A 15416-nucleotide genomic window follows, 5' to 3' on the forward strand; every position below is an offset into this window, starting at 1 on the left:
AATATTCGTACAATTTATTGAAGCAAAATAATGAACAAGTTCACGTTTTTAATGCATCACAAACAAAATTAAATAAATGTTATAAAATCAGCCAATATATATTTATATGACCATTGTTTTTCAAATATTAAAAAAATTGGTATAATATAAAATTTGTTCACGCCTACAAATGAAAAGGAGTTTGGCTACATATTGAAGAGTTCGCAAGAGAACTGTCATCTTATGTGGATTCCAGGAATATTCTCTGTTGGCTTCTTTTCTGTTAGCTTGTAGAAGTGGTTAGCTCATCAGCTGTATTAGTGAATATGAGCACAGTAGGTCTTCACCAACCAAAGCTTTTTATTTTAGTTAATAATATTATAAATGAATAGTTAAAAATATCCTTCATAGCAACTTTGCTTATAAATTAAGCATGGCCCTTGCTACAATTAGTGACAATTGTATTCAAGTAGCTATCCTTAAATGATAAAATTCACTGGTTAGATGGTGAATATTAAGTTCTACAGTTAGCTTATACTTGAAATACTCGATGTTCTGCTCTTTCCATTCATTGAAAGTAGTTCCACAGATTTGAAGGTGCCAGCAACTGAGAGGGTGGGTAGGGCAGTTATATTAGCCTAAAGGAGACCATATATAGTCATCATAAGCTTCTAAATTAGGCATGAGTTCGACCCGTACCCTCCTTTCAATAGTTAGGGTTAGAGTTAGTCTTAGAGTCTTTGATATAGAGAGGGTACGGGTCGAACTCTTTCCCTAAATTATACTAATATTTTTTAAAATACTGTATCTGTACTAATTTTTTTTTCTTTCAAAATTCAGTTATGTGCACGAAGTTGGTTTATTATCATCATGGGTGAACCAGTGAGCATAAGCATTCAGTTCTAAAGCTTATCACTATTTATAAACAGACAATTGTTAGCCAAATATCTACCTTTTTATTAGTATTTCTACCTTTCAAATGAGCACTAATCTGTCCACTATGTTGTAAAGTTTACAATATTTTAAGGTAAATTACAAAATAGAAGGAAATGTTTTATTTAACGATGCACTCAACACATTTTATTTACGGTTATATGGCGTCGGAAATTACAAAATAGAGTCCTTGAGAACCAATGTTGACAGACAACATTTTTGGAAAACAAATATATCAATTCTGATGTCTTGCAATCATGTTATAAGTTGAGCAAATGAATTGTTATAATGGTAAAATTGTTTGGTTAAAAAAATATAAGTTGCATTCTGAGTTTTAATAAATATACATGTATAAACAGAAATCCAGAAAGATATTTATGTTATAACATATAAGGACCATATATTTTTGGCAAGTATCTGTAAAAAGAGTATTGCCAGTAAATGCCATGACAATAATGTTACTACAGTAACTAGATAGCATTGCAGCTGAGAACAGACAAAAATGGTTTTTAAAATAAAGTTTTCTTTCAAATGACACTGACAGTCTTTGAAAATCATAGAAAACATATTTTTGAGTGGTTTAAGTTCAATCTTGCTTTCTTTACTCATTTTAACTTTATTTTTTACAAAAATGTCTGTGAATATGACAAACATATGTTTACTTTCCCCATGTAAAAGTCAATGACATCAGAAATATTTATATTCAAATGTATATACTGTTGTGCATAAACAAGGCAACCACCGAAACAGGTCCCTCACTGAAATGGGTCCACGGATGATAATATACCATCATCAGAAATAGAAAAAGTGGAAATAGCGTCTTCTAGCTTTAATAGGCCTACTAATAAGTTGATACATATAGTTATAATTCTGTAATAATTTCTTTTCTCAGTGACTTGAAGATGGCGGGAACGGCGGATGTGATGGAGGGATTCCTCTGTCCTCTGTGCATGAAAGACTTTGGCACAGTCACACAGCTGCAGGAACACTTTGAAGTGGCTCACACTTCTGAGGACAAGGCCGTCTTCCAGCATTTGAAAGGTAAACAGTTTGGTGTAAACATAAATACGTATTGAGGGGCCTGAGGGGCAAGATCAAATCACATTGGTGAATCCATTCAACTGATTGGGGGTTTTTCCATTTCAACCAGTGCACCAAAACTGGTCAGATCTGTGATATGTCTTCTCCTGTTTGTAGGAAAGTGCATATAAACAATCCCTTGCTGTTAATGGAAAAATGTAGCAGGTTTCATCAGATGACTAAGTCAGAATTACCATATGTTTGACAATCAATAGCCAATAATTAATTAATCAATGTGCTCTAGATATTGGTGTCATTAAATAAACTTTAAAAAAACTTTTAAATGCTTATTGGTCTTTTGCTAAAATGTATCTGTATATGCTATTACACATAAATTATATCTGTCTTAGCCATATTATAATGCTAGAATTTAATAACTAAACCAAAATTTCAATGCAGTATTTACAATAACTTTTAAACAAATTTCAGAATTGCTTGCCCATAACAGAATGCTTGAAATGTAACAGAAAAGGAACCCTGTAATTAAAAAAAAGAGTCCAATGTTATTTTCATATTTATTGATCTCATTCAATGCCACAACCATTGGCCTATTATTTCTTTTATCTAGTTGTGAATCGGTAGTCTGTAATGCTTTACGTTATACTTAATCATCAAATGTATTGGAGGACAATACTTTTTTTAGGTCAATGTACAACAGTATACTGGACTGAGAAGTGTTTGTGATTTATGGGAAACATTGTTAAAAAAGCCTTAATACAAAGTCTACTTGTTATTTTTGTCATAAAAAATATTAAATGTTTTGCTACTGAAGATGCATTTTAAAAGCTATGCCCCATATCTTTAATTCTTTGTGTATATTGTCACTGTACCTATACTCAGTATAAAAATTTTATTCTTCTTTTTATCCGTAAAGGTTTTTTTGACAAGGCCAAGAAGCGGATTCTCGGAGACAAAGATTTGCTTGGTTTTTCATCACCGTTCGGTGGACAGAGGGAAGATGACTCTAGCTATTTTGCTGCATCCAGCGTGATGGGATATGACCCATCGTGGTGGGAACCGCAGGAACTGGGTGACTTTGTTATACTACTAACGTATTGTCATGACTCTAGCAACTTAATTTATATGTACAATTTGCTGTTCTTCCTCTTTCTTGTATATAGAGGATTTTCTTCATAGACATTTTTATCAGACAGATCACGTTAATATCAGTTGTTCAATGACCAACCAATTACAAGCTTATTGATCCAGTGTGTGATTTACTCTGATATGGGTGACTTTGTCATTAACCACATTAGCCAGTTGCTAAATTGTGCGTTTATTTGTTTACATAATGGTTACGTGTACTTATGACTATACTATTTCCTTATTTCTGAAATTAAAACTTAAGTGTGAGTATGGCCCCTTAAAAGGATCGTATCTGGTTTAAATTTACTAGAGGTGCAGTAACAAAAATAATCGGAGCGCAGTAATATATAATCTTTTTCGGAGAGACAAAAAGGGCACTTTTTCAACTAAATGATAATTTTAAAACAATTTGTGGGAATACTGTCTCCTTCCACCTCCATTGTGGCTGCTAGATACATCCCTGCTTGACAAAGGTGGCCACATGCAGGTTTAACTGTATGTGTAATTTTGTATTTTGTTTTAGGAGTGATACGAAGCCACATAGAAACATTCAAAGCCAAGCGGGATGCTCGAGTTGATCACTTTGTAGTAGAAACCAACAAGCTGTTGATTCGACTTGACAAGCTCATAGCCGATGACGCCCCAACGGAACCCAGCAAACGAAAAGGTTTTATTATCATTGACTTACAGTTAAAATAAGTAATTACCAGTGATATAAACATGTCAATATTAACCTACCGGCCTTGGTAGTGGTTAAGGCTGGTAGGTACTGCTTCGACTCAGTGGGTAGATGTAAGACCACTACACCCTCTTCTATCTCACTAACAACTAACCCTCTGTCCTGAACAGACAGCCCAGATAGCTGAGGTGTGTGCCCAGGACAGTGTGCATGAACCGTAATTGGATATAAGCATGAAAAAGAGTTGAAATGAATAAATACATTAACCTTACTGTATGCCGAATAACCAATAGACATGACTTTTTGTAGTACTGAACCATAATCCCATAATTTGGGGTTATATCTCTTTTTAGCTAATGACTGAAATATCGAAGGACTCTACTAATTACACCACAAACTCCAAACAGCAGAAGCTTTGTAATCTTGCACTATACCATGTGTTTGACAGCTAATAATCTCTGTTTAGCACTTTAAGGATGTGATATTGTTAATGTAATCACATTGTGGATTTGACAGTGCACTGTTAGTCACTATTAGTTTAATGTTAAAAGAACTCTTGTTCATGACATCATTCCAACATGGACACGAATAGGATAAGGAATGGAAGGATTTATCTCTGTGATAGAGCACTCGCCGGAGCTTGCAGGATTGATTTCCCTCAATAGACTGATATTTTCCCATCCCAACCAATGCCCCACTACTGGTACATCAAAGGTTGTGGGATGTACTGTCCTATCTGTAGGAAAGTGCACATAAAAGATTCTTGCTTTTCACAAGAAATAGTTTGTGTGCTTTCTCTTGAAAGCAAGTTTTGAAATAGCCAGTTATTAGACACCAAATAGCCTTAGTTTAAGATGTGTTGAGGAATCATTAAACAAACACTATAAATCATAAAATTAACCTATGTCACCACCTAGAAAAAAATGAAGCAACCAAACATGCATCTATTAGAATGAAAGTTCTATTTTATGTCATTAAAGTATTCATGCAAGTAAAAAAATAACACAAATCTAAAAAAAATGTATTCTGGACAATTGTTGATATTAGATAGATGTACTATTTTAGTTACACACCTTGTTATTTCTATGGTGCTCTGCCTAAGAGGTACAGGAAATTACTACTGACTGACACAAATGTCTAGCTTCCACTGATTTGATTGTCAAAACAAAATTGATAAATTCTGACTGGCCTCGGTGGCGCAGTGGTTAAGCAATCAGACTACAGGCTGGTAGGTACAGGGTTCACAACCTAGTACCATCTCCAACACAGAGCGAGGTCACTACACCTCTTCTCTCTCACTAAATACTAACCCACTGTACTGGACAGACAGCCCAGATAGCTGAGGTGTGTGCCCAGGACAGCATACTTGAATTTTAATTGGATTTAAGCACGAAAATAAATTGAATTGAAATGAAATGATAAATTCTGCGAAAACAAGTCATAATGTTTTGTTTTGCAGTATGATCTTTAAAAGTTGCATTTACAGTTTGTTTGGTTCAACAACGACACCAGAGCACATTGATTAATTAATCATAGGCTATTGGATGTCAAATTGCATTTACAAGACATATATAAAAAAAAAAATGCATTTTAGTTTCTGTCCCAATGCAATAAGATCATGATTTACAGGAGTCCTTTTCTTTCCCTTCTGTGTAAGAAAATCATTCCATAGTACATTTAAACAAACCTTGTCTTTGCTTTTGTTGCAGCTTTTGAGAAGTCTGTTGTTCCATGGATTCCTGACAGTGAGGTTCCTGCGTGTCTGTCGTGTGCAAGATCGTTCTCCCTGCGGCGGCGGCGCCACCACTGCAGAATCTGTGGCGGCATCATCTGTTACCACTGCTCACAGTTTCTCACATTCTCTTACGCTCGTATGTAGTAGATCTGTATTAGTGTAACATTCATTAAACACTTTGGGATGTTTTACATTAAACTTTCTCACAAGTTTTAGATTAAACTTTACCATATCCAGTGGACCCATTTTCTGATTAGGTATTTTCCTGTCCTAACCAGTACCCCATGACTGGTATATCGAAGGCTGTGGTGTGTGCAGTCATGTCTGTGGGAAAAATATAGCGGGTTTCTTCTGAAGACGACAATTAAAAATTAATACATCAATGTGCTCTAATGGTGTTGTTAAAAAAAACTAATTTTATATTTCTCACAATTTTTGGTATGAATGAAAATTCAAATATATAAGAAGGAAGGAAGGAAGTATTTTATTTAACGACACACTCAAGACATTTTATTTACGGTTATATTGCATTGGACATATGGTTAAGGACCACAGATATTGAGAGAGGAAACGTGCTGTTGCCACTTCATAGGCTGCTCTTTTTGATTAGCAGCAAGGGATCTTTTATATGCACTATCCCGCAGACAGGACAGTACATACCATAGCCTTTTTTAGATCAGTTGTGGAGCAGTGGCTGGAACGAGAAATAGCCCAATGGGCCCACCGGCGGGAATCAATCCTAGATCGATCACGCATCGGACAAGGGCCGTACCACTGAGCTATGTCCTGCACCTAAAATAAATTTAATACTAAATATGGTTTTACCATATTCATACATCTTAAAACTTCATGAGATGAAACATTTTGCTCAAATATCTGGTTATGGTGAAGGTTTCTTTCACTTTTAATTTAAGATGTCTGATGACATCACAGTATTGCCTTTTTCTTTCACTTTATTCTCATCCATTGGTATAAAAATTATCTTGTTAAATTGTTTAATTGCAGAAAAATTAGTGAACCCTGCATTTAGCTTCCAAGGTGAAGGTTTTCTGAAGCGGACCAACAGCAACAGCAGTCTGAATTCCTTGGTGGGTCCAGACGGCGAACAGCACATGCGGATCTGTGATGTCTGTCGCAGACTCCTGGAACGCAGAGACAAGATGACGGAACAGCGCAACTCGAAACCTAATATTGTACTTCTCTATGACGTAAGGTTAACTCTTAATTTTTTTTTTTTTTTTTTTTTTAAATATCCATTATTATTTTTTAATTCACAGATACCCTGTTACAAATAACTGCCCCTGTCCAGGGAAACAGGGACAGATGATCTACATGACCCATGAATGATGTTTTTGTTTTTAAAACTAGTGATAATTTAATTCTAATTTTAATACTGATTCTGACAATACATAAATATATTAAATAGCTGTGAATACTGTATAAAATGTTTTAGGTAAATCTTGATCATCCGAGTAGTAGATGCATATAATAAAAAAATAAAAATTATGTTTTGACTGAAAAACAAACAAAAATTAATAATGTGGTTTTTATAGAAAGCATGTTGTCAACAAGGATTTCAAATATAATTTGGTTAAAGGGGCGGGACATAGCCCAGTGGTAAAGCACTCGCCTGATGTGTGGTTGGTTTGGAATTGATCCCCATCGGTGGGCCCATTGGGCTATTTTTCATTCCAGCCAGTGCACCATGACTGCTATATCACTTACTACAATTGGAAATTTTTTGCAGGTTTCCTCTCTAAGACAGTATGTCAGAATTATCAAATGTTTGACATGCAATAGCCGATGTGCAATAGTGATGTCGTAAAACAAAATAAACTTTGATTTGGTTAATGTATAACATAATAGAATATAATAAAGTTTAAAATGTGAAAACACTATTAAATTTTGAGGGTAGTAAAGCACTCACTTGATGATCGGTCGGACTAGGGTCGATCCCCATTGGTGAGCCCATTTGTCAATCCAGCCATTAACCATAACTAGCCATAACACGACTAGTATTAGCAATGGCTGTGGTATATGCTATCCTGTCTGTGCATTTAAAAGAACCCTTGCTACAAATGGAAAAATGTAATGGGTTGTCAAAATGACCAAATGTTTGATATCCAATAGTGATGATTAATAAAGCAATGCCCTCTAGTAGTGTCATTAAACAAAACAACTTCAACTTTAAAACTTCAAAATTAGCTAGCTCAATACAATCTTCTTCAGGATGTGGATAAAAACAGTCTAAAAACTAACTGTGTAGCAATATCAAGTTTTAATAATTTTTGTTCACGTCTGCAGAAAATGAAGACTTGTATAGATGATGCACAAGAACTTCTCACACGCTATATGCCAATGGTCGAGTCATTGAGGTAAACTTTATTGCTTGATTAGATTTGTTTTTCGTTTGTGCTTATCTCTAACAATTTTTGAAGTTAAAATATTAGCTTTTTAAATAAACATTCCAAAATATTTTTGTTTTATGAAATTATTAGGCTTCCTTTAAAGAAATATTTTTTTAACTGTCATATCCTTATTTGGACTGTGACAAACATATCATAGTTATTGTCACCGTTATGATTATGTATTAGAATTTTAAAGTTATATAGTTTGACCTTTTTGTAATAAATTATTAGAGATCGTCACTGTCATAAAGTTTTTACAAAATGTTTTAATTTTTGAGTCATTAATAAAAATATTAACCTTTTGTTTTAGCAATGGAGAATCGACATACAATTATCGGCAAGCCCAAATCTTGAGAGCAAAACTAAGCAAAATGTATGAAATAATAGATCAACTAAGGTAAGAGCATTTGATCATATTCGGGGTAAGAGGTGGTTAGCAAATGACAAAATGCTTACATGTGAAATAACAGAATTTATTACCCATATAGTTAAAAATATTTTAGTACATGTCAAAGTCATATGTCCCACTAGAATGCCAAGTAGGACGTAACACTTTGACATCACACAATGATGTCATCAACTGATGCACTACAACCTTACAGGAACATCAACCAAACGAGTTGAGTGATATACATTACAGTTGATTATGGGTAATAAATAGGATATTAAACTCGCTACCATTTCGTATCATGTTTATGTCACTCATGAAATAATTTTCATTGTCACTTGCTAAAGCTCATAACATTTGAAAATTATTTCACTCGGGACATAAACATGATACGAAATGGAAGCTCGTTTAATATCCTATAAATATTAGATAAAATGTTTACACCTGAAATGACAGATCAATTGAAATAAGAGCATTTCGTCATGATTTAGCTGGTTGTTGAAATATGACAAAATGTTTGCTACACTGCAGAAATTAAAATACTATGAAATATTTACTTAAAGTTTGTGGTTGGAATTATCATGGCTCAAGAAAATTTTAATATCTCAAGCTAATATTGTCCACAGCAATATCTAGAGGAGAGTCGTGTTGTGGTAAAATTGGCTCAGGAGAAGCATCCAAGGGATTTTTTGGGCATTATTTTCATCTCTAAAATAATTTGTGTGTCTTTTTCATTCCTGCCACCCCACCTTTGGACCTATCTGAATATTCAAACAACCAATTGGGTGATTATAATTGTCCACTGTGTCCAGAGTATCCACTTCCAGTCACATGACTTCGTCTTCCTCTGTAGCTTTTTCTTCCATTTCCCACTTTTTTACCTGATTATGTCTCACTGATAAGTATACCTCTACATAAATGTGGGTGGAATCTAGCTCAGTCAGTAGAGCGCTTGCTATCATTGTAGGATTGAACCACCTCGGTGGACCTATTCTCTGACTGGGTTTTCTCCTGTCCAAATCAATGCTGCACAACTGGTATATCAAAGGCCATGATATGTTCTGTCCTGTCTGTTGGAAAGTGCTGCTAATGGAAAAAAAATGTAGACGGTATCATAATCCTCTTAATAGCTGCTGATGAATAAATCAATGTGCTCTAGTGGTGTGGTTAAACAAAAACAAACGTCACTTCTACATAGATAACTTATTTTGATGATTTGTTTTTCCCTCAGCAAGAAGATTCTAATTCTTAATCTGGATGCAGAGCCTCCGCCGAACCCCAAAGAACTTTACCTTCAGAAGTCCATTCGGATTTACGCCAGCAACTTCATGCAGGAAAACCTCATGGGTTTGCAAGTATGTTACATTTTGTCTGTTAAGTTTGTACACATTGAAAGGCTATTTATTTTCCTACATTTATCATATTGATTCAGTTTCCATGTAACAAGTTTGACTTGGAACAAGGAAATAGTTACTCTATAGTTGGACATTAAAACATTGACCTTATAGTAAATGAATACCTAATTAAACCAATATACTTCAGGCCTTAAACATAACATCAGCAAAATGTGTAGTTTATACCATACACAAATTTCATATCCTAGGGTAATCCAGATGTGATGGCAATTTGAGATGTAGATGTTGAAAACCCAATACGCCTTAGAGTAACTTCTTTATATGGATATAAATATACAAATAAGAAATAAAAAGTCTTTGATTTGCTCAAGTCATATCTATTATGAATATGCATATGTGATAGATATTTAGAAGTATACACCTCACTGCACTTGCTAAGCTGTCTACTTTTCTCTCATACAGCCTCCTACGTTCATTGTGTTAGCCAGGAGTTCAGACATTATTAAAAGATGTAATATTATTAATCAGCTACTGGCCCAACTGGAGGGGAATTTAGATTTTGTCTTCATCTATCTGTCTGTCCCACATGTTTTTTTCACAATGCCTTTAGATATTGAGCTAAAAGTTTGTGTATATCTTTATCATGTATTGTTACAGATCAAGTTTGACTTCATGGCAATTTACCCATTTTTCACTTGAACTTAGGAAATATAAAAATTAATTTTCCAGACTTTTTGTGTTGCAATGCCTGAAGATATTGAGATGACATTTTGTATATAGCTTTATCATGTACTGTTACAGATCAAGTTTAAATTTCATGGTGATTTACCCATTTTTCACAGAGTTATGGTCTTGTACACAAATTTGATAGGTCTGGTAAGGGATGTGTATTGCTTTAGCAGTACTCTCAGAATGCTTGTTTATTCTAATTGCAGGCCTTACCCAGTGAAGAAGAATACACCAGGATGCAGGAATCAAGAAAAGAGAAGATACAACAGCAGATTGCCGTTGAGAGACTTGCAGCAATGGAGGCCCAAGAGAAGGAAAGACGGAATGAAGAACCTGAAAAACCAGGGAAATCCCCAACAGACAGTGTCAAACAGCTGGGTCACCGCCGATCCGATTCCTCCGACAGTGTCGGCAAGGGGTGGAAACCTGCAGAGGTCGTTGCCAAGGCTGACGACCCCATGCTGCAGCAGATAGAAATAATCCGTGGTTACGTTCGCCAGGCACGAGAGGCAAAGAAATGGGACGAAGTGGAGATGCTGGAGCAGAATTTAAAGGAAATACAGCAGGAATATCTACGTCAGCAGGGACACAGTTTCAAGTCTTAGCGAGGCACAGTTTCAAGTCTTAGCATGTCAATGCAGGAATGTGTAATGGCAGCACGATGAAAGATTCTAAGTCTGAGCATGCCTTGTGGACAGTCCACGTGAATGAATGCCTTACTCTGGTGGCACTTTAATACTTCACGTGCTTTGATTATTAAAGGTTGTGTGCAGAGGTTCAGAATTACGATGATCATTGCTAGATTATGTAACAGTAAATTGTAACAAAGGCACAGGGTTTATATGTTAAACATCAGTTCATCAAATATGGATTGAATTTAGCTATAAATATATAATATATTTTGTAATTTTACCAGAAAAAACACATTTGGATATCATATTTTATAAAGAAAAACTTAAATTTGGCTTAATATCAGTAAAAAAAAAAAAAAAAAAAAATTCACAAGATGATTAAGCTTGCTTTTGTCTCGAGCCTTGATGAAGATGACTAGATTTTGTAACAGAAGCTATTTTTATTTTTATTGAGAAAAATCTTGTGATAAACCTACAGTTTTAAGATTGTGTTTATTCACAAAGAGGTAGAAAAGTATCATGGTCACAATTGTTTTTCTTTTTGTACCAACCTGGAATGTATTCCCACAACCATGAATGGAGCGTATTTATTATATTCAGTTTGGGAGTTGATAAATCACATAACTGGTAGCCTGGAGCAAACTGATGTTCTTCGTGTACTACGGTTTTGTGTATTATGCAATGTAGATGCTGATGTATTATACCAGTGTTTGGCATTTTTATCTAGCAATTTAGTTTTTGGAATCTAATTTAGTCTTCTATCTTTGCAGTCATATTATTAATGTTGTTAAATAGCTTATATGTAAAGATGTGTGTATCTTGGTAAGATTTGCTAGCATTTTCAGTGCTTTGAATTTTTAAATCAAATTCATCAACAATTTATTTTTTGTAACGTGACTCACCCATAAAACCTGTCCTGTTCCGTTTTAGAAGTAATTTATTATATTTCTCTTCCCTTTGTTTTTACAAATGGATGTAAAAATAAATAAAAATAAAAAGCCTGCCATCCCACTATTAAAATGTAATTTTAAAGGCCTTATCCCCATTTCTTAATATTTGAAGCTTCTTTAAAGGTGTTGCATACTACCAGAGTCTGAGACTGCAGGTCATATTTTTCAAACAGTATTTAAAGATAATGTACAGGGATCGAACGTAAAGACGGAAATGGTTATATCTGCAGAATTAATTGCTGTAGCTCAAGGGCTTTATCAATGAAATTTTATTGCCACAGGATAAAAATTATTGTGGTCAGTTGACGGAATTATGTTTGCTTTTTTAGTTATTTATTTGTTGCAAAAGTCACTGGTTACAATTGCAGTAGACAGGCTCAAAATCGCAGTAGGTAACAAATTGCTACGTACAAGTCCTGGTGTATTTTGTGTTATTTTCGAGTTGTATACTTTGAGAAAAAGAACTTTTTGTAATACAACTAGCTGAATCATGAATTTTATTTAACAAATAGAAAAACCTAAATTTTGTATTGTGCATAAAATCATTTTGTTAGGAGAAACATTTAATTGTGTGGAATTCCAGTTTAACAAGCTGTTTGAGAACAATATCAATAAAACTTGAATTTGTTTTTACGGTTAACTTTGTGCATTTTTTTAAATTGTATTAGTAAAATTTTTATCTAATATTTTTTGGTTCAGCATATTGTGATATGTGTATTTATTATGTCATAGGCATCGGAACATGCTAGCAACTGGAGTGGCCAGTTGTATATCAGTTCATTCATTCGCCTTTCAACCGAGATGTGTGTGTACAAAGCATACTCAGAGTTGGGAATGGCCAGTGGCCCCTTCTTCCACCCCTATGTATGTTTCATCCCAGCAAATGCAGTATTTTTCTTATTTTTTCACACTACAATTGGTGTATGTGCATTCAGCTTTATCGATGTTCTTGCCATTAATTAACAGACTGGTACTGATGTATATAATTATATATTGTCATCTGTATGCTATGTCCAGCAACCAGAAATATATTATAAATTAATATTTGTAATTTGAATCAATCTTTTGTATTTAGGAATTAAATGGGCATTTTGTCGTAAACTTCCTTGAATGAAGGCAGAAGACAATAAGAGTGCAATCAAAGCATACAGCTTAGATCTGCATAATATTTATTTCTCCAGCAGCCTGGTGACAAAGTCATCAAGGTTAACGCTGGTAGACACAGAGTTGGTATCCCAAACTGGTCACAACTTGAGTAATTGCTTAGTTCAGTAATGAGAGGTAAAAGCTACCATACCAACTTTTCTTGCCAATCATTAACACACAGCCGAGATGTTTGCCCATATCATACTTGTACAGTAATTGGACGAAAAATAAATTGAAAACTCATTAGGAAAGGGGATCTTAGGAGCTGTTTTGAGTCTTATTTTTAAAATGTTGAAGATCAAACCAGAATCAGTCATATGAAGACTTCTACTAAAAATAGGAGTTAAACAATCGGCACATTTTTTTCTTGGCAGTAGTTTGTCATTTTAAGACATTTATTTATAAGGAACATGGAAATTGTGCAATGTATGGGAAATCTGTATTGGATAAAACATCCTTGATCACAAGATAAAATAAAATATATGGGCAGGAAATGTTTACATTGGTAGTGTTCAGTCTTATTTGATTTGATCATTTGCCAGTGTGTCTGTCAGAATTTTTTTTTTGGGTATGGCGCTATGGAATTGAATGTAACCAGAGTCAACAGGGGGTATGGGGGGCCTCCCCCACAAAGAAAATGGGTTACATTTAGGGTTAGGGTTAAGAAAATCATACAATAATGATAGGTCATTAAGTTTGTCAAAATGTTAACTTAAAAAAATCATAATTTGGGTATGGCACCATACCCGTTTTACCATCTGGCAGAAACTCTGTTTGCAGTAATTTGCTCAGTATATAATACAGGAAAAATATAAAACTTTTCTTATTCAAGACATCATCATGTGCAATAAAGAGCTTAAAACTTTCTTTGTGTTTTTTTGTGGTATTTTAAACCAATTAGTTAAAAAAATGATTTTTCAGGTGATATAATCCAGACTAGAATAAAGAGTCTAAAATATGCAGCTTGTTTGTAAAAAAACCCAAATCTTTTTGCAGTCTTGATTCAAAGGGTCACCGGAACATACAATATTATTCATTATATAAAAAAAAAAATTTCCCAATTGCGAAAAGGGATTTGTTCATTCCAGTATAATTAAATTTGTTACATTCATTACAATACAATGTCTTCCCCATTGGTCCAGCCGTAGCAATGGGAGTTTGTTCATTTCTCGAATTTGTCAGTGTTGTTTTAACTCTACCCCCCCCCCCCCAAAAGTCAAAATAATATAATAATAGTATGTATGTTTCAGATTTAATTATAAGTATTGTCTGTTATTTCTTTTACATTCTTCTGGGTATGAACAAAAAAGAAAATCATACAAAAACTTGTTTGAGAACGGCTTTGCAGAACACACAATTTATGAATGATTTTTTGTTCATACCCAGATGACCGACAATCCTTACATGGCTCCAACCCAGTTAGTCCACAGCTAGTCTCAGTGGAGTGGGACAAGGCCAAACAGTTTCACTCACTCTCCCCATTGGGGATGATTATCCAGCAGTTCTCGTTTCCATATATCCCAGGCCTAGTGATATCAAGACGACTCAACTGGAGCATGGCCCTGTCAAGTAGTCCCATACCAAAAAGAGATATATTGCAGCTTTACATCATAATCTATATACGTTTGTGATGTCCTAACAAAAAACTTCTGGCTCCGTGTTGCATGTTTGTGGAGACTTAAAATAAATAAAAATTACCAACCTAAACAAAAGAAAAAGTTCACCAACTCTTAATTGCTGCTATAAAGAGACTAAAATCATCTTGAGACTTGGCAAAATTTTGGGTGATTTCATGAATTTTAATTATTCATATAAAGGTGGCGATATATGGATATCAAATTGGATTGAAATATGGGGCTTCCATTTGACAACAAACCCTACTAGCAGTAGTTTGAAATGATGTCACAATATATATAAAAAAGTTCGTTTCATTTAAGGAGCACATTGATTTATTAATCATCGGCTGTTTGATGTCAAATATTTGGTAATTTTCACATGGTCTTATAGGGGTGCACAAATCGGTTGTCCGCGCGCCTGGCACAACCAAAATATGTTGCGGGAAATCATTCTTTGTCAAATAGTTGCCCCACGGGCAACCAAGAAAATCATAAAACAAGTAAAATGAAAAACAAAACTTCATGGCACTCGGACAGTCACGAGCAATTCAAAAGTATCGAAACTGATAACTTGACAAACGGGATGGGATATAAATATCCACCCTAACGCCCACTCAGCGTCCACCATGCATGATTTTGAAGAGTTCAATGCAGACAGATACGTTTCAGAATGGTGGCTATTGGCAAAGGGCACAAGACA

General features: G+C 34.6%; 1 protein-coding gene across 1 annotated transcript; it reads left to right on the forward strand.

Moving 5' to 3' along the window:
• Positions 1-179: 179 nt before the first annotated feature.
• LOC121369267 (rabenosyn-5-like) lies at positions 180-13965 on the forward strand. Its single transcript, XM_041494229.1, has 10 exons — positions 180-314; positions 1805-1953; positions 2867-3022; positions 3602-3745; positions 5467-5628; positions 6498-6700; positions 7797-7867; positions 8211-8297; positions 9520-9643; positions 10579-13965. Exons 2-10 carry the CDS (start codon positions 1815-1817, stop codon positions 10975-10977), a joined length of 1485 nt encoding a protein of 494 aa, XP_041350163.1. The 5' UTR covers positions 180-314; positions 1805-1814; the 3' UTR covers positions 10978-13965.
• Positions 13966-15416: the final 1451 nt, after the last annotated feature.

This window comes from Gigantopelta aegis, chromosome 3 (genome assembly GCF_016097555.1).
Source record: "Gigantopelta aegis isolate Gae_Host chromosome 3, Gae_host_genome, whole genome shotgun sequence".
In the NCBI taxonomy this organism is placed as follows: Eukaryota; Metazoa; Mollusca; class Gastropoda; order Neomphalida; family Peltospiridae; genus Gigantopelta; species Gigantopelta aegis.